At 44.7% G+C, this 25261-nt stretch overlaps 1 protein-coding gene across 1 annotated transcript; it reads right to left on the bottom strand.

The window, feature by feature from the left end:
* Positions 1-256: 256 nt before the first annotated feature.
* Positions 257-5966, bottom strand: LOC123133020 (cortical cell-delineating protein). Its single transcript, XM_044552599.1, has 2 exons — positions 5772-5966; positions 257-461 (listed from the first exon to the last, which is right to left on the bottom strand). Exons 1-2 carry the CDS (start codon positions 5909-5911, stop codon positions 257-259), a joined length of 345 nt encoding a protein of 114 aa, XP_044408534.1. The 5' UTR covers positions 5912-5966.
* Between the last annotated feature and the right edge of the window lie 19295 nt (positions 5967-25261).

Genomic DNA, 25261 nt, shown 5'->3' with positions numbered 1-25261 from the left:
GTGTACAGTAATTCCGTTTCACTTTTCAGGTTGGGCCGTTCATTTAGTTGACGCGCGCATGAGTATTGGTCAGGTAATTAACAATGGCGATATCAAAGTGCCAAAAGCCCGACTTCACGAAACGAATAACCTTTTGATTTTATTCGATGAACATTCAACCAAAATAATCATGGGAAACAAAAGAATACAACATTGTACCAACAAATAAACAAACAGGGCTCAAAAATCCAGGCATGACAACATCAAGATACTCGATCTAGTGGTGTGGGCACTGAAAATCGGTGGGGCAGACCTTGCCGCAGTTGTTGAGAATGAGGCGTAGGTCGACGGGGAGGTCGAGGTTGTGGTCGAGCAAGTTGACATGGAGATTCGTGCAGAGGCAGAGCGCCGCGTCCAGACCGACGAGCCCGTCGAGGAGCGAGCAGCAGTGCTCGTCGCGCGGCTCGTTGACATTGACCCTTGTAAGACAATAAGTTTTGGGGAACCAGCACAACCCTCTAGGGGTGGCTTATCTCATTATATATAATGGTTGTGTTATAATATGTACCATATACGTACATAGGTACAGAAGCTATACATAGTCTAACACCCTCCCTCAATCTTAGCTAGTTTCTAAAGAACTGAGAAGGGTAAGATTGCGCCTACAAGCCTCAAACTGTGGCAGCGGTAAAGGCTTAGTGAAGATGTCTGCAAGTTGATCCTTAGATGAGATAAACTTGATCTGGAGTTGCTTCTGTGATACACGTTCCCGTACAAAGTGATAGTCAACTTCAATGTGTTTTATTCGGGCATGAAATACTGGATTTGCAGAAAGGTATGTAGCACCGATGTTATCACACCAAAGAATAGGAGGCTGTGGTTGAGACAAACCCAACTCCTGAAGCAAAGACTGCACCCAAATGATCTCTGCAGTAGCATTAGCCACAGCCTTGTACTCAGCTTCAGTACTGCTACGTGACACAGTAGCCTGTTTCCGAGCACTCCAGGCGATCAAATTAGAGCCAAAGAATACTGCATAACCCCCCGCGGATCGCCTGTCATCTGGGCTACCAGCCCAATCTGCATCAGAGAAGGCCGAAAGGACCCGAGAGGAAGTCGGCCGAATATGCATACCAAATGTCAGGGTGAACTGAACATAACGAAGAATGCGTTTAACAGCAGCCCAATGAGTATCTCTGGGAGCCTGCAAATACTGACAAACCCTGTTAACAGCATAAGAGATATATGGTCTCGTGATCGTCAAGTACTGAAGTCCACCAACAATGCTCCTGTACTATGTGGCATCCGCAGGAGACAAAAGCTCACCATCAACAGCTGTTATCTTGTCGGTAGACGACATGGGTGTGGTGGTCGGTTTGCACTTCAGCATGCCAGCTCTCTGTAACAACTCCAAGGAGTACTTCTTCTGCGTAAGGACAAGACCAGTAGCACGAGAAGTGACCTCAAATCCAAGAAAGTAGTGAAGCTTCCCAAGATCTTTGACCGCAAAATCAGCACCAAGAGAGCAGACAAGAGCATCAGCAGCATACTGAGAAGAGCTGACAAGGATAATATCATCGACATATACCAAAAGATACATAGTGACTTCTGGCTTCTGTAGAAGAAATAACGAAGTGTCAGCAGTAGACGGCACAAACCCATGAGCACGAAGGGCAGAGGCAAGGCGGGCATGCCAGGCACGAGGAGCTTGCTTCAAACCATATAGTGCTTTGGAAAGACGACAGATATAGTCAGGACGATCAGGATCAGAGAAACCAGGCGGCTGTTTCATATAAACCTCTTCCTCCAAAAATCCATGTAGAAAAGCATTCTGCACATCAAGTTGACGAAGTGACCAACCACGAGAAACAACAATGGAGAGAAGAAGCCGAATAGTGGTAGGCTTGACGACAGGACTGAAGGTGTCCTCATAGTCAAGACCATGACGCTGCCGAAAACCGCGAGCAACAAGTCGCGCTTTGTAACGCTCAATAGATCCATCCGAATGCTTCTTCACTTTGAATACCCATTTTGAGTCAATAACATTTACCCGTGGTGGTGGAGGAATGAGAGTCCATGTCTTGTTACGAAGAAGAGCATGAAACTCCTGCTCCATAGCCTCTCGCCAATGTGGAATGCGCAGGGCAGCCTGATATGAGCGAGGCTCAGAAGATGGATCCGCAACAGCAGCAGCCAAACAAGCAGCCAACCAAGCAACCGTACCATCCTTACGTTCCTTAGGTTTGAAAATGCCACTGCGACTGCGTGTATGTGGTCGGGACACAGGAACCACCGAGGTCGACGGAGCAGCCTGCGACGGGCTGGAGGACGGCGACGTTGACGAGTCAGCCGGTGACGAGGAGCCAGTCACGGTAGCCTCGGACTCGGTTGACGAAGAAGGCCGACCCACCGGCGAAACCGGCAGAGCAGACGAAGCAGCTGGCGACTCCGGCATCACAGACCGGGCCGATGGCGAGCTCGGCATAGTGGGCCGTGGCGCGGCCGGTGTCGCGGGCCGATCCGCTGATGAAGGCGACGTGAGGACCCGAGCCGCGGGCGAAGACGGCGTGACGGGCCGAGCCGCAGGTGAAGACGGCGTGACGGGCCGAGCCGCGGGCGACTCGGCGGCCGCTGGCGAAACGGACCGAGCAGTGGAGATGCTCGGCGCGACGGGCTCGTCGGGTGACCATGCATGGGCACGCGAATCGATGCCATGCAACATAGGGCGATGGACGTGCCCACCAGAAGACGACGATGATGATGGTGAATCCTCCAACAGCTCCAAACGAGCTCCACGTCCGGTTCCTGCACCATGGTTAGGTAACAGCAAAGGAGAGTATGCAACATCATCAAATTGGTCAGAAGCAACAGAGGATGAATGCAGGGATGGTGGTTCGACAGTGGACACAGGAAGGTTGGCAAAGGGAAAAACATGCTCATCAAACACGACGTCCCGAGATATATAGACACGATTAGTGGGAACATGAAGACATTTGTAACCTTTATGAAGAGAGCTATAGCCAAGAAAAACACACTTCTTAGAACGAAACTCAAGCTTGCGCTTGTTATATGGACGAAGATGCGGCCAGCAAGCACACCCAAATACCTTGAGAAAGGTATAATCAGGTTGTTCATTAAGGAGAACCTCAGTGGGAGTCTTCATGTTTAAAACACGAGTAGGAGTACGGTTGATGAGAAAGCATGCAGTGGTGAAAGCATCACTCCAAAACCGAAACGGAACAGATGCATGGGCCAAAAGAGTAAGACCAGCTTCAACAATATGACGATGCTTACGTTCGACTGAACCATTCTGCTGATGTGTATGTGGACATGCTAAACAATGAGCTATCCCAAGCGACTGAAAGAAAGAGTTGAGGTTGCGATACTCGCCCCCCCAGTCTGACTGGACATGAACAATTTTGTGCTTGAGAAGACGTTCAACATGTTTTTGAAACTGAACAAAAATATCAAACACATCAGATTTGCGTTTAATAAGGTAAAGCCAGGTAAAGCGACTATAAGCATCAACGAAACTGATATAGTAATTATGACCACTGACAGAAGTCTGAGCAGGACCTCATACATCTGAAAACACAAGTTCTAAAGGATGTTTCACCTCACGACTGGACTCCGAAAAAGGAAGTTGATGACTCTTCCCCTGCTGACAAGCATCACACACTACTACATCTTTATGACTAGACAAACTAGGAAGCTCATGACGACGCAAAATATGACGGACAATAGGTGTGGCCGGGTGACCAAGACGAGCATGCCACTGTGACGGAGAGACCCGAACTCCACTGAAAACACGAGCGACACCAGGATGCTCCAGACGGTAGAGGCCCTGGCACAACCGCCCACTAAGAAGAATGTCCCTCGTGCCCCGATCCTTAATAAAAAGATCAAAAGGGTGAAATTCACAAAGCACATTATTATCACGTGTGAGTTTAGGAACTGAAAGAAGATTACGGGTCACAGATGGAACTCGAAGAACATTGCGAAGCTGAAGACTCCTATTGGCATGTCTAGTGAGAAGAGATGCTTGACCAATATGAGAGATGTGCATACCTGCTCCATTGGCGGTGTGGATCTTGTCGGAGCCATGATAGGGTTCACGAGTGTAAAGCTTCCCCATCTCGCTGGTTAGATGCTCTGTCGCCCCAGAGTCCATGTACCAGTGTGGATCGATGGAGTAGGACTGAATGTGTCCCTGTTGCTTCTGCGGCGCGGGACGATCAGCCATGGCGACCTGACGGGCATTGCTGCGTGTATCTTTGCCGTCATTGCCAAGACCAAAGAAGCTTCGCTGGAAGCGCTTATGACACTTGGAGGCCCAGTGCCCATCGCGGCCACAAAGCTGACACACACGTGGACCGCCAGCCCCCGGTAAGGTCGCAGTAGGTGGGGGGGCCGAGGCGGGCGACGGTGGCAGCCCCAAGGGAGACCGGGGTGATGAAGAAGAGCGGCCACCCTTGGTGGTGGCGTTGGCCGAGAGGGAGCCAGTGCCCCTGGTGCGGCGAGTCTCGACCCGTTGCTCAGTGAGAAGGAGCCGAGAGAAAACCTCGTGTGCCAGCATGGGTGTCGAGTTGCCCCGCTCGTTGATGATCTCGACTAAGGCATCATACTCCTCATCAAGACCATTGACAATAAACGAGTTGAACTCGGAGTCGGTGAGGGGCTGTCCAATGGAGGCCAATGTGTCGGCGAGGCCCTTGACCTTGTTGTAGAACTCAGTGGCAGTGGAGTCAAACTTCTGACACTCTCCAAGCTGACGACGGAGTGCAGAGACACGAGCCTGGGACTGCGCTGCAAAGGTGCGCTCAAGGATGGTCCAGGCCTCATGAGACGTCTTCGCGAAGACAACAAGGCCGGCAACTGCCGGCGAGAGCGACCCCTGAATGGAGGAGAGGTTCGCCTGGTCCTGCCCCGTCCAGACGCGATGGGCCGGATTGTAGACCGGACCGTGCACGCTGTCTACCAGCGCGGGTGGGCAGGGAAGCGATCCGTCGACGTAGCCTAGCAGGTAGTGACTCCCCAAGAGCGGGAGAACCTGCGCACGCCAGAAGATGTAGTTGTCGGCGGAGAGCTTGATGGTGATGAGATGACCGAAGTGAAACGGCGGCGGCGAAGACAATCCCATCGAGGAGGCTGCCTGGGGTGCAAACACCATGGAGGCAGCCGGAGGCACCGAAGCCGATGCGGGAGGAGGCGGGACCGCAGCCAGGGCGGGCGCCGCAAAGCTCGCGGCCGGTGCGGACGCCGCAAGGCCCGCGGCCGGGGCAGACGCCGCCAACCCCGCCAGTGGGGCAGTGTGATCCGCTTGCGGCAGGAGCGGCGGGACGACGCCTGCGGAGTCCGCAGCGGACGGCGGCGCCGCGGTGTGGACCACGAGGTCACGCCCAAGCGAGGGCGCCGGCGGCGTGGAGAAGACAGAGCCGATGCTCCTTGTCCCGATCGGAGCCGGAACTGAGACGGCATCGAGCGGGAGGTTGAGCAGAGCCGCAAGAGAGGCCGGGAGGAAGCCCGCAGCAGTGGAACCGGTGGTGGCGGCGCTCGACATGGCGGCGGCGCGATCGGTGGCGCGGCGGCGGCGGCTGCGGCGGCGGTGCGGGTATTAGGGTTTAGAAGCGGAAGCGATCGTAACCTTGCGTGATACTATGTAAGACAATAAGTTTTGGGGAACCAGCACAACCCTCTAGGGGTGGCTTATCTCATTATATATAATGATTGTATTATAATATGTACCATATACGTACATAGGTACAGAAGCTATACATAGTCTAACAACCCTGAGCAGGCCCAGCACGCTCACGCACGCCTTCGCCTTCAGCCCGTCCTTGGGGCACGACCCGTAGCCGCCGTGGGCGCTCGCCGAGGCCACGACCATGAGCCCGACGGCCAGGAGGAGCAGCGCTCTGGGTGCCATGGCCATTTGCGACGGAGCTAGCAGGTCGTGCAGCAAAGCTAGTGCGATCGAGCTGCTTGTGCTTGTGATGTGCGCTTGCTCTGTGTGTGAGTGGGTGTGTGCATGGCGAGTGGTATTTATAGAGGGAGATTGTGAATCTGATTGCTCGCCTTCAATGGGAAAGCGGTGTGAGATGAGATGGGGCCGTGCATGTGCTTCCGAGCTGGCGCGTCAGGGTTGATTGCCTCTTTTCATTTGGACTCGATCGTATGCATATGCATCCGTGATAGCTTCAAATGTGCTTATATTCCGAATGCATGTTCCGTCCAGTTCATGTATTTGTTTGCTTATTACTGGATTGAGCATGTGGCATCGGTCGGCATGCAGTTAGCGGTAACTGCGTCAATTTGGTGTCCTGGCAGAAAGGTTGTCGAGAATTCAGATGATGATGAATTGATAACCGGGGATCAATATGATCAGGGCTTCAACCTACAAAAACACAAATCAGATCATAGCCTGGTCCGATATATTAGCTGATGCCGAACCTCACTCCTTTTTTTCGAATCAACGGGCTTATTAATTGATGCTTAGCCAGAATTACAATCATGCCGCAGAACATCAGCAAGAAAAGATGGAATACAGTTTACCCAAAGACACCTCGTGCTGAGTAAATAGGCAATTTTTCAATTATTTTAATTTAGAAAATAATCATGAACATGACATTGACAAAATTAATGATATACTGATTGCGATCTAAATAAGCACGTACTACACATATAGTAGAAATATCTATACAAATAGCTAGTATGGCTAAGACAAAAAAAACAAGAGCGGGATAAACATGTTATACCGTCCAGTTGGCCGTAGCAGCAGCGCCGGCGGTGGCCTCCTCGACCGCCTTCTGGTCAGCGGCGGCCTTCTCGGCAGCGACACGTTCGGTGTCGCTAGGGATGAAAACGGAGCGGAAACGGACGAAACTGAGTGCTATCATAAATGTTTTCACATTTTTTTGCAGAAGCAAAAACGAATACAGAAACCCCAGAAATGAATACGGAAACAGATACTACCGAAAACGGACACGGAGCAAATACAAAGCAGATATGGAAACAAAAATAGGCATCGATCCGAACTTCAGAAACCCCTTGAATCGTAGAGAAATACACACACAAAAAAACAAATTTAATGAGTTGTTCACACCACTACAAAATAATAGCAACTTAGCATAGTGTTGTAGTAGTACCAGACAATTGCGTATATGATCAAGTTGCGTACATGTGTTGTAGTAGCAGTTGGGTCTTAGATCCATTCTACTAATTGTGTCATTGTGTTCTCTTTAGTGGTCGTAGCTATAGGTCTATTGTAAAAACAGAAATTCCATATTCACGGAAACGGAAAGTTCCGTTTCCATGCAAGTTCCACCGGAAAACACTGCTGTTCCGTTTCCATGCAAGTTCCACCGGAAAACACTGCTGCGTTTTTGTTTCCGTTTCCGCGTAAAAAATTCCATTTCCACTTCCATTTTGCAAATTTCCATTTCCGTTTTCATATCTCCGGAAAAACGGAAAGTTTCCACTCCATTTTCATCCCTAGGTGTCGCTGGACATGGTGATGACGAAGACGACGCAGCATAGAGGAAGTAGTCGATCGGAGACGAGCAGTCGCGTAGTCGCTCTCCAAAAACCTAATCGCCCCTCTCCCGTACAGGATCTGAAGAGGCGGGTTTTGAAGGCCTGCTCTCCCCTCGACCATGTATGCGGTGAACGGGATGAAGTTGCCGATGGCAGCAACGACAAAAGGAACGACAGGGGTGGTGTGCATGGAGCAGATGCGATTTGTTCATGGCGGCTAGGGTTGGCCAACACCTCACATATATATATGTGCATTCGGGTGGAGAGACGTGAGCCGAACCCACGCCCAAGTCGGTAACATCCCATGATCTGACATCTCAGATCGTGGTCCGCCTGTCAAAGACTCTCCGTTTCTGACCGGCAAAAATAAGCGCATAGGTGTGAGCTTAGCTAGACTCAAACCCGTGGCGTGGCGAGGCGGCAACGAAGGAGGAGTGCGCGAGGGCCTCTTCTCTTCTCAAGCTTCGATAGGATGTGAAAGAGAATCCCTTATAAAGAGGTCCAACTCGTTCTTCACTAGCGGGGTGTGACTAAACTTCCCACCACCCCTGTCATCACACCTACATGGGCCCATATTTCAACACCTCTTCCCAGATTCACTTGCATGTTTAACACACATGTGAGCCATTTGTTCACATCCCTACTAATCAATCTTGTTTGGAAGCTCTGAAAATTTGCATCGAGCTCCTGAATCTCCTGCAAAATGCCGGCTATTACCATTCTATCATAATCCGCCAATTCTCATAATATACTAACTTGTTGAGCATCACTTTCAGTATTCACCCCCACGGATCCCTTGATCGATCGACTCCATCTCGTAAGAAAAGGGTGTTGACACCTGATTTTGGCAAGATACAGATTGCAATGAAGATGGTCTCGAGTGAACGGGTTTTCGGCATGAAAAGATTCACGTCGCCGAGTGGAACAACTTTGATGTTTCGGTTATATTCATTCGACCTTATCTTACGGACCGAAATTATACTCCGAGTGGCATAATTCAATGTTCCGAGTGGTTTTTGGCCAATCACATCTTCAAGATGACCTCGGATGAAGGATCACTCTTAAGGAATTGTCTTCGTCTCGTCGAGGCAATCGATTTTAATATATAAATCATCTCAATTCGAGTGCATATGCAAAAGTTAGAGGCAATACACTGCAGACCGAGCCTTAACGAAAATATGGCGCGAGGTGCCACACACTTGTCTAATAGATTGCGCGAGTAATTCGGTCATCAAGACGGCCTTGAATTGAAAAACCTTCAACACGAAAAAGTTTCGTCTCGTCGAGCCGGTTGTTTTTCATACAAAATTTGTCTCAATCAGAGGTCGTATGCAACCTGGAGAGTCAAATCAAGATCAGGATGTGTTTTCAGTCGGAAAATCCGAGTGAAAAGTTTGCCATCCGAGTGAAAACCTACCGATCGAGTAAAAGGTCGAGTGAAAACTTATCGATCAAGTAAATGATTGGCTTCCGAGTGAAAATATAGTAATCCGAGTGAAATTATCATCCGAGTGAAGTTATGCAGAGTGAAAAGATTACCGTCGGAATGAAAACTTGACGTTCGAGTAAGATATTGCCTTCCGAGCGAAATATAGTCATCCAAGTGAAAGATTATCTTCCGAGTGAAATTATAGTCATCCGAGTGAAAGACTCTAACATCCGAGTGAAAAGGTCCAGTCGGACGAAAAACTCTAATATCCGAGTGGATGAGCTCGGATCCGAGTGAAACTGAAGATGTGCTTGAAAGGTAATCCAGATGACCTCGAATGGAAAAGTGATCAACACGAAAGTTGTACGCATCGTCAAAACGGTGAACTTTGGTTTGGAGTCATTATCATATGAGATAGTATACGGCCTGTAAGTTCACTACGAGACTTGGACAATCCAATCCGTTACATGACCCGGTCCGACTGGATATTAAAGATGGCTTCGTAGAATATTCAAGATGGTCTTATTTGGAAAAGTGTTCAACATAAGAATTGTTCGTCTCGTCGAGGCGCACAAGTTTCATATTTGGGCCGTCTTGATCGGAGATCATATGCAAGCTCGGCGGCCCACGCAAGGAGGAAGACAGAAGTTGGGCCAAATTCAGACTGAATCCGAGTTGGAATAGAACTAGGACTCTAGGACGTGAATTGATGTAATTTTTTGTAAGGAAAGCCTAGATGAATCCTTTGCTTGTACGGGAAGTTCAGCCGCCTCTTATATATGTTGGGGTGATGGCCAATTGAACAACACACAATCGAACAAATCAATATACTACTTTTCATCTACGTTTTATCTCTCCACCGTTTTTCTCTCTCGTTCTTCGCTGTACTTCGTGTTTGAGAGCTGCGAATACCGAGGCTCTAGGGGCGAGCGAATCGACCTAGGGTAGCCCATAGCCGCTGCACTCCCTGACGGGGTCCCTCCCGGGGGTGTGGGGTTTTCGGGTCTGCAAAAGCGCCCGTCGACTGTCTTGCATATCGCGCTGTCGGTCGGTTCTCCTTCGACGTGAGCTGCGGTGCATCACCCCCGGCGTCGAGGGTACACATGACGTGTTCGTGTGTCAACACACTTTTTGGTGACTCCGCTGGGGACCGAAGATCAATCATCATCATCCACCATGTCCGATCTTCCCAAGCCATCTGAGGTAGACGCTGATAACATCATTAAGCCCAGTCTTGATGAGATATAGGACGATCATCGCCAAGTCTATGAGGAGTACAACAAGGCGCGCGAGGAGAAAGACCTGCAGGAGTTCCTTGCAAAATTTAAGAAAGATCGCCAAGGCAACATCACTCCGATTGAAGAAATCAAGTTCCCTCCTCTTGAGACTGAACAGGTTAAACCCTCTGTAAGTATTGCCTTTTCTCCTGAGCAGTGGGCTGAGATTGAAAGTCGTATTGCTGATGGTAATAATCTAGTCTATCAAACTTTCATAGAAACTACTAATGCTCAGAAGAATATATCTCAATCGTCTAGTGGTAAGGATGGTGTAGCTGCTAGTGTGCAAAACCCTAATATGGCTTTACCTATTGCATCGGCGCCTCCCGTGCCGATGGCTTATTATCCTACCCAAAAAAATCAGATTGTGACTGCACCCATCAACCCTATTATGAGCATGCCAAGTTCGGTGGCAACGCCGAACCAAACTCTACCTACAGCTACAACCACTCGACCACTACCAAATTATGGGTTGACATACATGTCACAATTCCTACCTACAGCTAGTAACCCTACTCCTCCTATGCCACTGCCACAAGCTTCGTCGTCCACTATGGATGATGGTCTAGCTAATCTTAGAGAGGATATGGCTAAGATGCTTCGAGAGAATTTTGGAGTTGAGTTACCTTGGAATCGGATTTACCAAAAGCCGTACCCCGAGTATTTTGATGCCATCCAGTGCCCTCCAGGATATAAAATTCCAGATTTTGTTAAATTTAATGGTGAAGGCACAAAAACTACATGGGAGCATGTTAGTCAATATTTAGCACAATTGGGCGAGGCAGGCTCATTGAATGAATTGAAAGTGCGTTTATTTCCTTTATCATTAACTGGTACCGCATTTTCATGGTTTTCTTCTTTACCACATGGTTCCATTCGAGTTTGGTCGCAGCTAGAGCAAAAATTTCATGATCACTTTTATAGCGGCGACAATGAACTCAAGTTGTCACATCTAACATCGGTTAAACAGAAGCATGATGAATCGGTCTCCGATTACGTCAAGAGATTCAGAGAAACAAAAAACCGGTGTTTTAGTTTGATGATAACCGAGAGGGACTTGGCAGACATAGTGCTGAGTGGTTTGAGAACTCCCATTAGAGAAAAGCTAGAAGGCTATGAGTTCTTAAATATCAACCAAGTCTTACAAAGGGCTTTGGCTCAGGAAAAACGAAGCAAAGACCTCAAAGAAGTGCATAGATACAAAGCCGATCGTCCAAAGATGAATACGGTGGAATATGTTTTTGCTACTGAATTTGTTTGGCCATCTAAGGCCAAACCCTTTACTTGCATGATCTGAAACCGATTCATAAGAATCGTGATGAAGAGATGAAGTTTACTTTTAACATTGCTAAGTGTGATAGAATATTTGATGCTTTGCTGCAGGCTAAGATTATTAGAATATCTCATACTTTACCGCCGTTTGAAGAGCTAAAACGGCGTGCTTATTGCAAGTATCATAATTCTTTTTCTCATGCTACTAACGATTGCAATGTTTTTCGACGACAGATACAATCGGCCATTAATGACGAACGATTGAAATTTTCTAAGATGCAAGTTGATAAACAACCTTTCCAATGAATACCATGGATTTGGAGGGGAAGAAGCTACTCATTCGGTCGGAGGTAGCCGAATATGCTAATAAAGCTAATATCATTATTGGTGAGCCCAGGAAAGACAAGGAAGGCATCACGGTCTTGGGGAGACATGTTGTGCTTGATAAGCAGCCCGATGGCAAGGAAGTAATCAAAATCACCATCAAGAATCCTACACTCGGGGGGCAACCGCAAGTGCAAGAAAATACTTGAGTTAAATTTGTCAAACCCAAGAGTCCAGAAGTTGGCAAGTGGAAGAGGAATGAAGCTAAAGTGCAACGCAAGCGGATCAAGCCAACTTTTGATATGTTGCTGTCCAAGTATGCTAATCAGTCGGTTGGTTCCAGCTCTAACCAGCCATCACAGTTGAAGCGACCAAGGTCACCATCAGATGATATGTTCAGTCGGTATATGAAACCGAGTGGACCAAAGGCGTTATTTCCAGAAGAGAAGAGGGAAACTGTTTGGGACCGACTTGAATATACATATAATGGCCGACTGAACATCAGTAACTATCGGTCGGCTGGTCAAAACATGCGATCGGATGGAAACTATCCGAGTGTAAGAATACACCCAGGTGGAAGCTATCCAAGTGAAGAAATGTGGCCAAGTAGATTCCATCCGACTGAATTCCATCCGAGTGGATTCCATCCAAGTGACATCCATCCGAGTGGATTCCATCAGAGTAAAAAGGTGCGCCCAAGTGGAAATTTCATGCATCTGGAAAGTCGAAAAGAATGGCGTGCTAATTCACCAAGTGTTGCAGCAGTTGAGTCGGGAAAAGGCAAGGAGAAAATGGATGCCCACTCACTTCTCTTGGGCACCGAAACATTCGCCATACGGCAGCCGATTGTGCATAGCAATCCGACTGAGCCGATACTTGCTATCGCGCCAAAGCACTCGACTAATGACCATGAAGCAAGCACCAGCCAAGTAAAAACGAGAAATCCTAAATACGATTAGCCAAAGTGGTGTCCTCCAGGGCTAACAAAGACACAAAAAAGGAAACTACAAAGGTTAAGGAGTCAAGAAATGGCAGAACAAGAGGCCGAGAAGCAAAGGGATAAGTTGTTCAATGACAGTCGGCCTATGGTACCTACAAAACAAGTGTGGAGGCCCAAACAAATACAAGATGCAGTGGCTTCTACTCCGATCACAGCAGCACCTACATTACCAGAAGAGGACGACACAATCATTGCATCGTCTATGTTACCTATTGCTTCCTCTTCACTCGGACAAATTTCAGAATTGGTGGATGCACTCGAGAAGGAGGCTGATATGTTGGACTATGAGTCTACGCCGGTTCATGAAGGTATGGATATCAATATGGTGTATTACTTACCTGCTGAGTTTCGTGCTGTAGATGAGGAAGGGGAAGTGGCTCAGCTGGATTTTGGCCCTAAAAATGCAATATTCGAGAAGCCAAAAGAACCAGTAACACATCTGAAACCGTTATATCTCAGAGGTCATATCAATGGGTCGCCGCTCACTCGGATGCTTGTGGATGGAGGTGCTGTGGTAAATCTTAAGCCATATTCGGTCTTCAAGAAATTGGGTTTACCTGATGAAGAATTGATCAAGACCAATATGGTGCTCAACGGGTTTCAAGGCAAAGAGAAAACTGAAGCCAAAGGTGTAATGTATGTGGAGCTTACAGTCGGAAGCAAAACTTTGGCTACTGCATTCTTTGTCGCTGAGGTGCAAGGTAACTACAACGCTATACAAGGCCGTGATTGGGTTCATGCAAACCAGTGCGTGCCATCCACTATGCACCAGTTTTTGATTCAGTGGGTTGATGATGAACTAGAAGTCATTCATGCGGATAACTCAGCCTGTGTTGCTTTGGCCGATGCATCGGTGGATTGGCAACATCCCAATGCTACTTGCTTGATGGGACGTGACTTATCAAAATTTGATTTTCTTAGCGCGACCAAGAATGGTTTTGTGCCTGTCTCTTTAAAGCCGACTGAATGCAATCGGCTCCAAGGTATGATATGTTTAAATGGATCCTAATTCCGAGTGGTTACAAAAACGTCTTGTAAAGTATCGGTCCAGTGAGAACGATATGTATGAGTCTATAGAGGAGTTGGATGACATGGATAAACTTGGACAAGGTTTTACATCAGCCGATCCGTTAGAAGAGGTAGATATTGGAGATGGTTCAGTCACTCGACCGACATTTATAAACAAAAATTTGAAAGCCGATTGTAAGGCTAAGTTAATCGAGCTATTGAAAGAATATGTTTGTTGCTTTGCATGGGAATATCATGAGATGTCAGGGTTAAGCCGAGAGCTAGTGGAGCATCGGTTGCCTATAAAGGCCGGTTTTAGACCTTATAAATAGTCGGCCAGAAAATTTAATCCAAAAACATATGACCGGATCAAGGAAGAGATCGGTCGACTGCTTGAAGCTAATTTCATTCGACCTTGCAGGTATGCCGAGTGGATTTCTAACATTGTCCCAGTGGAGAAGAAAGGATCCGACAAGTTGAGGGTGTGCATTGATTTCAGAGATTTGAATAGGGCTACACCCAAAGATGAGTATCCTATGCCAATAGCCGATATGCTTATTAATGATGCTTCTGGGCATAAGGTTATTAGCTTTCTAGATGGTAATGCCGGATACAATCAAATTTTTATGGCCGAAGAGGACATGTACAAAACGGCTTTCCGATGTCCTTGTTTCCTTGGTTTATTAGAGTGGACTGTGATGACATTCAGATTAAAAAATGCTGGAGCCACGTATCAAAGGGCTATGAATTTAATTTTTCATGATTTACTCGGTGTCATACTTGAAGTTTATATTGATGATATTGTTGTCAAATCGGATGCTTTTGAATCTCACTTGGCCGATTTGCGTTTAGCTTTCGAAAGAATGAAAAAGTATGGACTGAAGATGAATCCTTTAAAGTGTGTATTCGGCGTATCAGCTGGCAAGTTTTTGGGTTTCATTATTCATGAAGATGGCATAGAGATTGATCCCAAAAAGATAGAGGCCATACATAAAGTGGAGGCTCCAACATGCAAGAGAGATATGCAAAAGTTCCTTGGCAAGGTCAATTATTTGAGAAGGTTCATAGCTAATCTATCAGGGAAAATTGATGCATTTACTCCTATCCTTCAGTTAAAGAATGATGTTGATTTCACTTGGGGGGCAAAACAACAAGAAGCGTTTGATATGATCAAGAATTATTTGTGCACTCCTTCGGTGATGAAAGCACCCAAGCATAGGGAACCCTTCAGACTTTACATTGCAGCAGAGGAAGGAGTTATTGGTGATGTTCTAACTCAAGAGACCGAAGGAAAAGAGCATGCCATCACTTATTTGAGCCACCGCTTATTGGACGCAGAGACAAGGTATACATTTATTGAGAAATTATGTCTATGCTTATATTATGCTTGCACAAAACTGAGACATTATTTAGTGCCGAGTGTTTGTGTAGTAGCTTGTCAAACCGATGTCATTAAATACATGTTGCATAGGCCAATTCTTAGTGGTAGAATTGGCAAGTGGGCTTATGCTTTGATTGAATATGATTTGGCTTATGAATCTCTAAAATCCATGAAAGGCCAAATTGTTGCTAATTTCATTGTTGAACATCGGATTAATGACAAGAATGATGTTGATATGAACCTTGTTTCATTAGTACCATGGAGATTATACTTTGATGGTTCAGTTTGTAGCAATGGCCAAGGTGTTGGTATTGTTTATATATCTCCTCATGGTGCTGTTTTTGAGGCCTCATGCCGCTTAGAATATTTTTGAACAAACAATCAAGCCGAATATGAAGCATTGTTATTCGGCCTAGAGATGTTACTTGCTATATGTGTTACACATGCTGAGGCTTATGGTGATTCGTTACTAGTGGTGCAGCAAATATCCAAAGTCCTTCAGTGTTTGGATGAATCACTTAATGTTTATCTTGATAAATGTTTAGATATAATATCTACTTTGGATTGTTTTAGCATTGCACATATATCTAGACATGACAACTAGAAAGCAAATGAGTTGGCACAACAAGCATCTGGATACCATGTTGATTATGGCATGTTTCATATTTCTCAAAGTCCAATGTCTTGTCTTACCAGTATAGAAGAGGCCGAACCAGAACCCACTGATTCGGTCATTAATAAAAAATCTAGTGCAGGTGACAATCCCGACTGGAGGAAGCCCATTGTTGATTACTTGTGCAATCCGAGTGAAAGGGTGGACAGGGCTATTCGGCGTATGGCTTTCAAGTATACAATAAGAGGTGATGTTCTTCTAAAGTGTTTGGATGAGGACCAGGCAAGAGTTGCTATGGGAGAAGTACATGAAGGCATTTGTGGCACTCACCAGTCAGCTCCCAAGATGAAATGGTTATTGCGACGTGCTAGGTTTTATTGGTCGACTATGGTTAAGGACTGCTTCAGATATTATAAAGGGTGTGAAGCTTGTCAAAAATTTGGTGATATTCAATTGGCTCCTGCTGCTATGTTGCATCCTATTATCAAGCCATGGCCCTTCAAAGGATGGGGTTTAGAATTTATTGGGAAAATTCATCCATCTTCCTCAAAGGGACATTGGTTCGTATTGGTGGCAACTGATTATTTCACTAAATGGTCTGAAGCAGTACCTCTCAAGAACATGACACATACAAAGGTAATTCAATTCATAACTGAGCACATTATTCATAGATTCGGTATTCCTCAAACGTTAACAACAGATCAAGGTTCATCTTTCATGTCACACCAAGTCAGAGAGTTTGCCAAATCTTATAACATAAAGTTGCTCAATTCCTCTCCATATTATGCCCAAGCTAATGGACAAGCTGAGTCTAGCAATAAAATTTTGATCAAACTCATCAAGAAGAAGATTGAAGATAATCCAAGGAGATGGCATGAGTTGTTATCTGAAGCTTTGTGGGCACATATAATTAAAGGAAATATGCCCTAGAGGCAATAATAAAGTTATTATTTATTTCCTAATATCATGATAAATGTTTATTATTCATGCTAGAATTGTATTAACCGGAAACATAATACATGTGTGAATACATAGACAAACAGAGTGTCACTAGTATGCCTCTACTTGACTAGCTCGTTGATCAAATATGGTTATGTTTCCTAACCATAGACATGAGTTGTCATTTGATTAACGGGATCACATCATTAGGAGAATGATGTGATTGACTTGACCCATTCCGTTAGCATAGCACTTGATTGTTTAGTTTGTTGCTATTGCTTTCTTCATGACTTATACATGTTCCTATGACTATGAGATTATGCAACTCCCATTTACCGGAGGAACACTTTGTGTGCCATTAAAAGTCACAACGTAACTGGGTGATTATAAAGGTGCTCTACAGGTGTCTCCGAAGGTACTTGTTGGGTTGGCGTATTTCGAGATTAGGATTTGTCACTCCGATTGTCGGAGAGGTATCTCTGGGCCCTCTCGGTAATGCACATCACTTAAGCCTTGCAAGCATTGCAACTAATGAGTTAGTTGCATGATGATGTATTATGAAACGAGTAAAGAGACTTGCCGGTAACGAGATTGAACTAGGTATTGAGATACCGACGATCGAATCTCGGGCAAGTAACATACCGATGACAAAGGGAACAACGTATGTTGTTATGCGGTCTGACCGATAAAGATCTTCGTAGAATATGTGGGAGCCAATATGAGCATCCAGGTTCCGCTATTGGTTATTAACCGGAGACGTGTCTCGATCATGTCTACATTGTTCTTGAACCCGTAGGGTCCGCACGCCTAAGGTTTCAATGACAGTTATGTTATGAGTTTATGAGTTTTGATGTACCGAAGAAGTTCGGAGTACCGGATGAGATCGGAGACATGATGAGGAGTCTCAAAATGGTCGAGACGTAAAGATCGATATATTGGACGACTATATTCAGACATCAGAAAGGTTCCGAGTGATTCGGGTATTTTTCAGAGTACCGGAGAGTTACGGGAATACGCATTGGGCCTTATTGGGCCATACGGGAAAGAAGGAAAAGGGCCTCAAGGGTGGCCGCACCCCTCCCCTTGGTCTGGTCCGAATTGGACTAGGGAAGGGGGGCGCCCCCTTCCTTCCTTCTCCTTTTCCCTTCCTCTTTTCCTATTCCATATGGGAGGTAGAATCCTACTAGGACTAGGGAGTCCTAGTAGGACTCCACACTTGGCGCGCCCCCTCCTAGGGCCGGCCTCCTCCTCCCTTGCTCCTTTATATACGGGTGCAGGGGGCACCCTAAAGACACAACAATTGATCCTTGAGATCTATTAGCCGTGTGCAGTGCCCTCCTCCACCATAATCCTCGATAATATTGTAGCGGTGCTTAGGCGAAGCCCTGCGACGGTAGAACATCAAGATCGTCACCATGTCGTCGTGCTGACGGAACTCTTCCCCAACATTCTACTGGATCGGAGTCCGAGGATCGTCATCGAGCTAAACGTGTACTAGAACTCGGAGGTGCCGTAGTTTCGGTGCTTGATCGGTCGGTCCGTGAAGACGTACGACTACATCAACCGCGTTGTGCTAACGCTTCCGCTTCCAGTCTACGAGGGTACATAGACAACACTCGCCCCTCTCGTTGCTATGCATCACCATGATCTTGCGTGTGCGTAGGAATTTTTTTGAAATTACTACGTTCCCCAACAGTGGCATCCGAGCCAGGTTTTATGCATTGATGTTGTGCACAAGTAGAACACAAGTGAGTTGTGGGCGATATAAGTCATAATGCTTACCAGCATGTCATACTTTGGTTCGGCGGTATTGTTGGATGAAGCGCCCTGGACCGACATTACGCGTACGCTTACGCGAGACTGGTTCTACCGACGTGCTTTGCACACAGGTGGCTGGCGGGTGTCAGTTTCTCCAACTTTAGTTGAACCAAGTGTGGCTACGCCCGGTCCTTGCGAAGGTTAAAACATCACCAACTTGACAAACTATCGTTGTGGTTTTGATGCGTTGGTAAAAAGGTTCTTGCTAAGCCCGTAGCAGCCACGTAAAACTTGCAACAACAAAGTAGAGGACGTCTAACTTGTTTTTGCAGGGCATGTTGTGATGTGATATGGTCAAGACATGATGCTAAATTTTATTGTATGAGATGATCATGTTTTGTAACCGAGTTATCGGCAACTGGCAGGAGCCATATGGTTGTTGCTTTATTGTATGCAATGCAATTGCGCTGTATTGCTTTACTTTATCACTAAGCGGTAGTGATAGTCATGGAAGCATAAGATTGGCGAGACGACAATGATGCTACGATGGTGATCAAGGTGTCGCGCCGGTGACGATGGTGATCATGACAATACTTCGGAGATGGAGATCACAAGTACAAGATGATGATAGCCATATCATATCACTTATATTGATTGCATGTGATGTTTATCTTTTATGCATCTTATCTTGCTTTGATTGACGGTAGCATTATAAGATGATCCCTCACTAAATTATGAAAGTATGTGTTCTCCCTGAGTATGCACCGTTGCGAAAGTTCTTCATGCTGAGACACCACGTGATGATCGGGTGTGATAGGCTCTACGTTCAAATACAACGGGTGCAAAACAGTTGCACACGGGGAATACTCAGGTTAAACTTGATGAGCCTAGCATATAACAGATATGGCCTTGGAACACGGAGACCGAAAGGTCGAGCGTGAATCATATAGTAGATATGATCAACATAGTGATGTTCACCATTGAAACTACTCCATCTCACGTGATGATCGGACATGGTTTAGTTGATTTGGATCACGTGATCACTTAGAGGATTAGAGGGATGTCTATCTAAGTGGGAGTTCTTAAGTAATATGATTAATTGAACTTTAATTTATCATGAACTTAGTCCTGGTAGTATTAGCATATCTATGTTGTACATCAATAGCTCGCGTTTAGCTCCCCTGTTTTATTTTTGATATGTTCCTAGAGAAAACTAAGTTGAAAGATGTTAGTAGCAATGATGCAGATTGGATCCGTGATCTGAGGTTTATCCTCATTGCTGCACAGAAGAATTATGTCTTTGATGCACCGCTAGGTGAAAAACCTATTGCAGGAGCAGATGCAGATGTTATGAACATTTGTCTAGCTCAATATGATGACTACTTGATAGTTTAGTGCACCATGCTTAAACGACTTAGAATCGGGACTTCAAAGACGTTTTGAACGTCATGGACCATATGAGATGTTCCAGGAGTTGAAGTTAATATTTCAAGCAAATAACCGAGTTGAGAGATATGAAGTCTCCAACAAGTTCTATAGCTAAAAGATGGAGGAGAATAGCTCAAGTAGTGAGCATGTGCTCAGATTGTCTTGGTAGTACAATCGCTTGAATCAAGTGGGAGTTAATCTTCCAGATAAAATAGTGATTGACAGAATTCTCTAGTCACCATCACCAAGTTAGTAGAACTTCATGATGAACTATGATATGCAAGGGATAAAGGAAACGATTCCCAAGCTCTTTGTAATGCTGAAATCAACGAAGGTAGAAATCTAGAAAAATATCAAGTGTTGATGGTAGACAAGATCACTAGTTTCAAGAAAAGGGCAAAGGGAAGAAGGGGAACTTCAAGAAGAACGGCAAGCAAGTTGCTACTCAAGTAAAGAAGCCCAAGTCTGGTCCTAAGCCTGAGACTAAGTGCTTCTACAGCAAAGGGACTGGTCACTGGAAGCGGAACTGCCCCAAGTATTTGACGGATAAGAAGGATGGCAAAGTGAACAAAGGTATATTTGATATACAGATTATTGATGTGTATTTTACTAGTGTTCGTAGCAACCCCTCGGTATTTGATACTGGTTCAGTTGCTAAGAGTAGTAACTCGAAACGGGAGTTGCAGAATGAACATAGACTAGTTAAGGGTGAAGCGATGATGTGTGTTGGAAGTGGTTCCAAGATTGATATGATCATCATCGCACACTCCCTATACTTTTGGGATTAGTGTTGAACCTAAATAAGTGTTATTTGGTGTTTGCATTGAGCATGAATATGATTTGATCATGTTTATTGCAATACGGTTATTCATTTAAGTAAGAGAATAAATTGTTGTTTTGTTTACATGAATAAAACCTTATATGGTTACACACCCAATGAAAATGGTTCATTGGATCTCAATCGTAGTGATACACATATTCATAATATTGAAACCAAAAGATGCAAAGTTAATAATGATGGTGCAATTTATTTGTGGCACTGCCGTTTTGGTCATATTGGTGTAAAGCGCATGAAGAAAATCCATGCTGATGGGCTTTTGGAATCACTTGATTATGAATCAGTTGATGCTTGCGAACCATGCCTCATGGGCAAGATGACTAAGACTCCGTTCTCCGGAACAATGGAGCGAGCAACAGATTTGTTGGAAATCATACATACTGATGTATGTGGTCCGATGAATATTGAGGCTCATGGCAGGTATCAGTATTTTCTGATCTTCATAGATGATTTGAGTAGATATGAGTATATCTACTTGATGAAACACAAGTCTGAAATATTTGAAAAGTTCAAAGAATTTCAGAGTGAAGTGGAGAATCATCGTAACAAAAATAAAAGTTTCTACGATATGATCGCAGAAGTAAAATATTTGAGTTACGAGTTTGGCCTTTAGTTAAAAACAATGTGAAATAGTCACTACTCACGCCACCTGGAACACCACAGCATAATGGTGTGTCCTAACGTCATAACCGTACTTTATTAGATATGGTGCGATCTATGATGTCTCTTACCGATCTACCACTGTCATTTTGGGGTTATGCATTAGAGACAGCTGCATTCACGTTAAATAGGGCACCATCTAAATCCGTTGAGACGACACCGTATGAACTATGGTTTGGCAAGAAACCTAAGCTGCCGTTTCTTAAAGTTTGAGGTTGCAATGCTTATGTGAAAAAGTTTCAACCTGATAAGCTCTATGTAGCGACCAGACCTCAAACAGTCTGATCTCTGTGCTCCGGTGTCTTCCCTGGATCAGTAATGCTGACACCACACAGTACTCGGAGGATTTATAGCAGAGTAGCAATCACACACTTATTACATCGAGTGTCTCAAAAGAGAACTTATTACAATAAATATGGCTTAAGGCCATCTAATAACGATAATAGCGGAAGGCTTGGAAGATAAGTGAGTCCATCAACTCCAACGACATCACTGAGTATAGAACCACGACCTAAAAACTCCTTAATCGTCGTCTGAAAAGTCTGCAACATTAACGTTGCAGCCCGAAACAGGTCAGCACATGGAATATACTGGCAAGGTAACACATAGAGAGTAATGGAATGAAACAGCTATACTATATGCATATTTGGCTGGTGGAAAGCTCTATGGTTACAGTTTTGCGTAAAGCCAATTTTTCCCTACTTCAAAGGAATAAAATTTAATTACTATCATGGTGGTTGTTAAACATTGAGAATGGTTGACAGCATTCTCAATCCCAATTAAGCATCATCATTAAACATAACCCAACAAAATTTATTTAGAGTAACATGTTGAGATTCACATGAAAATCCAGGTACTAGATACTCAAAATGTCCATAACCGGGGACACGGCTAACCATGATTAGTTTATTACACTCTGCAGAGGTTTGCGCACTTTTCCCCACAAGACTCGATCGCCTCCGTTTGGTTTCTTGCACTACATGGTGTTTGAGAAGACGGATGACCGAGACAAAGTCTTTCAGAAGCGCTAGCACCTTACGATCGGGTAGACCGTACCACCTACATCCCCTACATCTGCTAGTCTACCATTGTAAGAGTTCGCACAACTTAGTCAACTATGCTAGAGCCCATAATAGCTTGTGGCTGCACACGGAAGTTTCTAGTATGAATAGTCTCATGATCCCTTTGAGCCTGGGTGGCGGTCCAAGAGAAAATAGGCAAGTCCTGGAATACCCAGGTGCCTCAATCCACCCAGATGTGTGTTTAAGTTGCCACCTTAGATAAACCGTTAATTAACAATCTCACATCTGTCATGGATATCACTCACCCAATCCACGTCTACTAGCATAGCATGGCATAATAAGCAAACGTAGAAGTAACTCCCAAAGGTTTGATAATAAACAGGTAATAGGTACTACCTCAACTACTTCCCATCCCACAATTTAATTAGATCCTAACCATGCAATGTGTGAGGATTGATCTAATGCAATAAAACTGGGTAGTAGAAAAGGTATGATCAAAGTGTTACTTGCCTTGCTGATGATCCGCGAAACCTAACGATTCGAAGTAACAAGCGGTGCACTTCGGGTATTCTATCGCAGACAAACAAATAAGCATACAATAAGTACGCATCTAATGCACAGGTAAAACTCAAATAAGAGATCTAACCAGAAGGTTCAACTTAAGAACTCCGGTTGGCAAAAAGAATCAAATAGAACGAAGCAACAAAAACCAAACGGCGAAATAAAACAACTTAGTTCTAGTAATCTGGATCTAGGGCAAATTTTACAGTAGAAAAATCTTGTTTAAGTTGGTTAAATGGATAGAGGGTTTCGAGACAAAATTCTAGGCGCTTGAATCGCCTGATTCCGGTAAACGAGTGAAAAGTTAAACTAAAACGAAAATCGGATCAGGAATCGCGATCAAAAAAATCACGGATTTAATCCGAGAAAAAGAAAAACGACGAACGCCGATTTTTTTCTCTATCTTTTTTTTTCTCTTTTTTTCGGCACGGAAATCGAGGCACGACGAACCTCGGGCGGCGGGATCGTCGTCGGTGGCGGCGGCTCCGGCGGCGTGCGTGGATCGAGGCGGGGCTGATTGGCTGGGGCGGCTCGGGGTGGCGCTATTTAAAGGCTGCCCCCGGGCGGTGTCCCGCTCGGGTATGGCCCGAAGTCGGTTCGTTTTTTAATTATTCCGGTCGGAAGAAAAATAAAAAGAAATACTAAATGGACTCCAAAAATTCCGAAATAAATTTTCACGGGCTTCTAAAATCAAGCCGCACAAGGTGAACATTTATTTGGGCCCTAAATGCAATTTGAAAAACACACATTTTTCCTAAATTCAAATAAAACACCGAAAAACTCTGAAATAAAATCTTATTTGATTTTATTATTAAATCCTCAATATTTTTCTATTTTGGGAAAGTCATTTTATTCCCTCTCTCATATTTTTGTAATAGAAATAATTGATGATAAAATAAATAAAATCAAATGATCCTATTATCAAAATTCGAGAGAACTCAAATATGAAAATAACGAAATCCCCAACTCTCTCCGTGGGTCATTGAGTTGCGTAGAATTTCTAGGATCAACCAAAATGCAAAATAAAATATGATATGCATGATGCTCTAATGTATAACATTCCAAATTGAAAATTTGGGATGTTACACTCTAACCCAAATCAGAGAAGTGCGTCTTCATAGGAAAGCCAAAAGAAAATGTTGGGTACACCTTCTATCACAGATCCGAAGGCAATATATTCGTTGCTTTGAATGGATCCTTTCTAGAAAAGGAGTTTCTCTCGAAAGAAGTGACTGGGAGGAAAGTAGAACTTGATGAGGTAACTGTACCTGCTCCCTTATTGGAAAGTAGTTCATCACAGAAATCTGTTCCTGTGACTACTACACCGATTAGTGAGGAAGCTAATGATGATGATGATCATGTAACTTCAGATCAAGTTACTACCGAACCTCGTAGGTAAACAAGAGTGAGATCCGCACCAGAGTGGTACGATAATCCTGTTCTGGAGGTCATGTTACTTGACCATGACGAGCCTATGAACTATGAGGAAGCGATGATGAGCCCAGATTCTGCGAAATGGCTCGAGGCCATGAAATCTGAGATGAGATCCATGTATGAGAACAAAGTATGGACTTGATTGACTTGCCCAATGATCGGCGAGCCATTGAGATTAAATGGATCTTCAAGAGGAAGACGGACGCTGATAGTAGTGTTACTAACTACTAAGCTAGAACTGTCGCAAAAAGGTTTTCGACAAGTTCAAGGTGTTGACTACGATGAGAGTTTCTCACTCGTATCTATGCTTAAGTCTGTCCGAATCATGTTAGCAATTGCCGCATTTTATGAAATCCGGCAAATGGATAAACAAAACTGCATTCCTTAATGGATTTATTAAAGAAGAGTTGTATATGATGCAACCAGAAGGTTTTGTCAATCCTAAAGGTACTAACAAAATATGCAAGCTCCAGCGATCCATCTATGGACTGGTGCAAGCATCTCAGAGTTGGAATATATGCTTTGATAAGTTGATCAAAGCATATAGTTTTATACAGACTTGCGGTGAAGTCAGTATTTACAAAAAAGTGAGTGGGAGCACTACAACATTTCTGATAAGTATATGTGAAAGACATATTGTTGATCGGAGGTAATGTAGAATTATTCTGTAAAGCATAAAGGAATGTTTGAAAGGAGTTTTTCAAAGAAAGACCTCGGTGAAGCTGCTTACATATTGATCATCAAGATCTATAGAGATAGATCAATACGCTTGATAAGTTTTTTCAATGAGTAAATACCTTGACAA

The sequence above is a fragment of the Triticum aestivum genome, chromosome 1A, assembly GCF_018294505.1.
Source record: "Triticum aestivum cultivar Chinese Spring chromosome 1A, IWGSC CS RefSeq v2.1, whole genome shotgun sequence".
Lineage (NCBI taxonomy): Eukaryota > Viridiplantae > Streptophyta > Magnoliopsida > Poales > Poaceae > Triticum > Triticum aestivum.
Note: the sequence above shows the minus strand (reverse complement) of the source record. Positions and strands in the feature narration are given on the sequence as shown.

Coding starts and splice junctions, on each gene's coding strand:
- LOC123133020 (XM_044552599.1), bottom strand. CDS start 5,911: ATGGCCATGGCACCCAGAGCGCTGCTCCTCCTGGCCGTCGGGCTCATG. Junction 462..5,771: donor GTGAGCGTGCTGGGCCTGCT/CAGGGTTGTTAG, acceptor TTATTGTCTTAC/AAGGGTCAATGTCAACGAGC.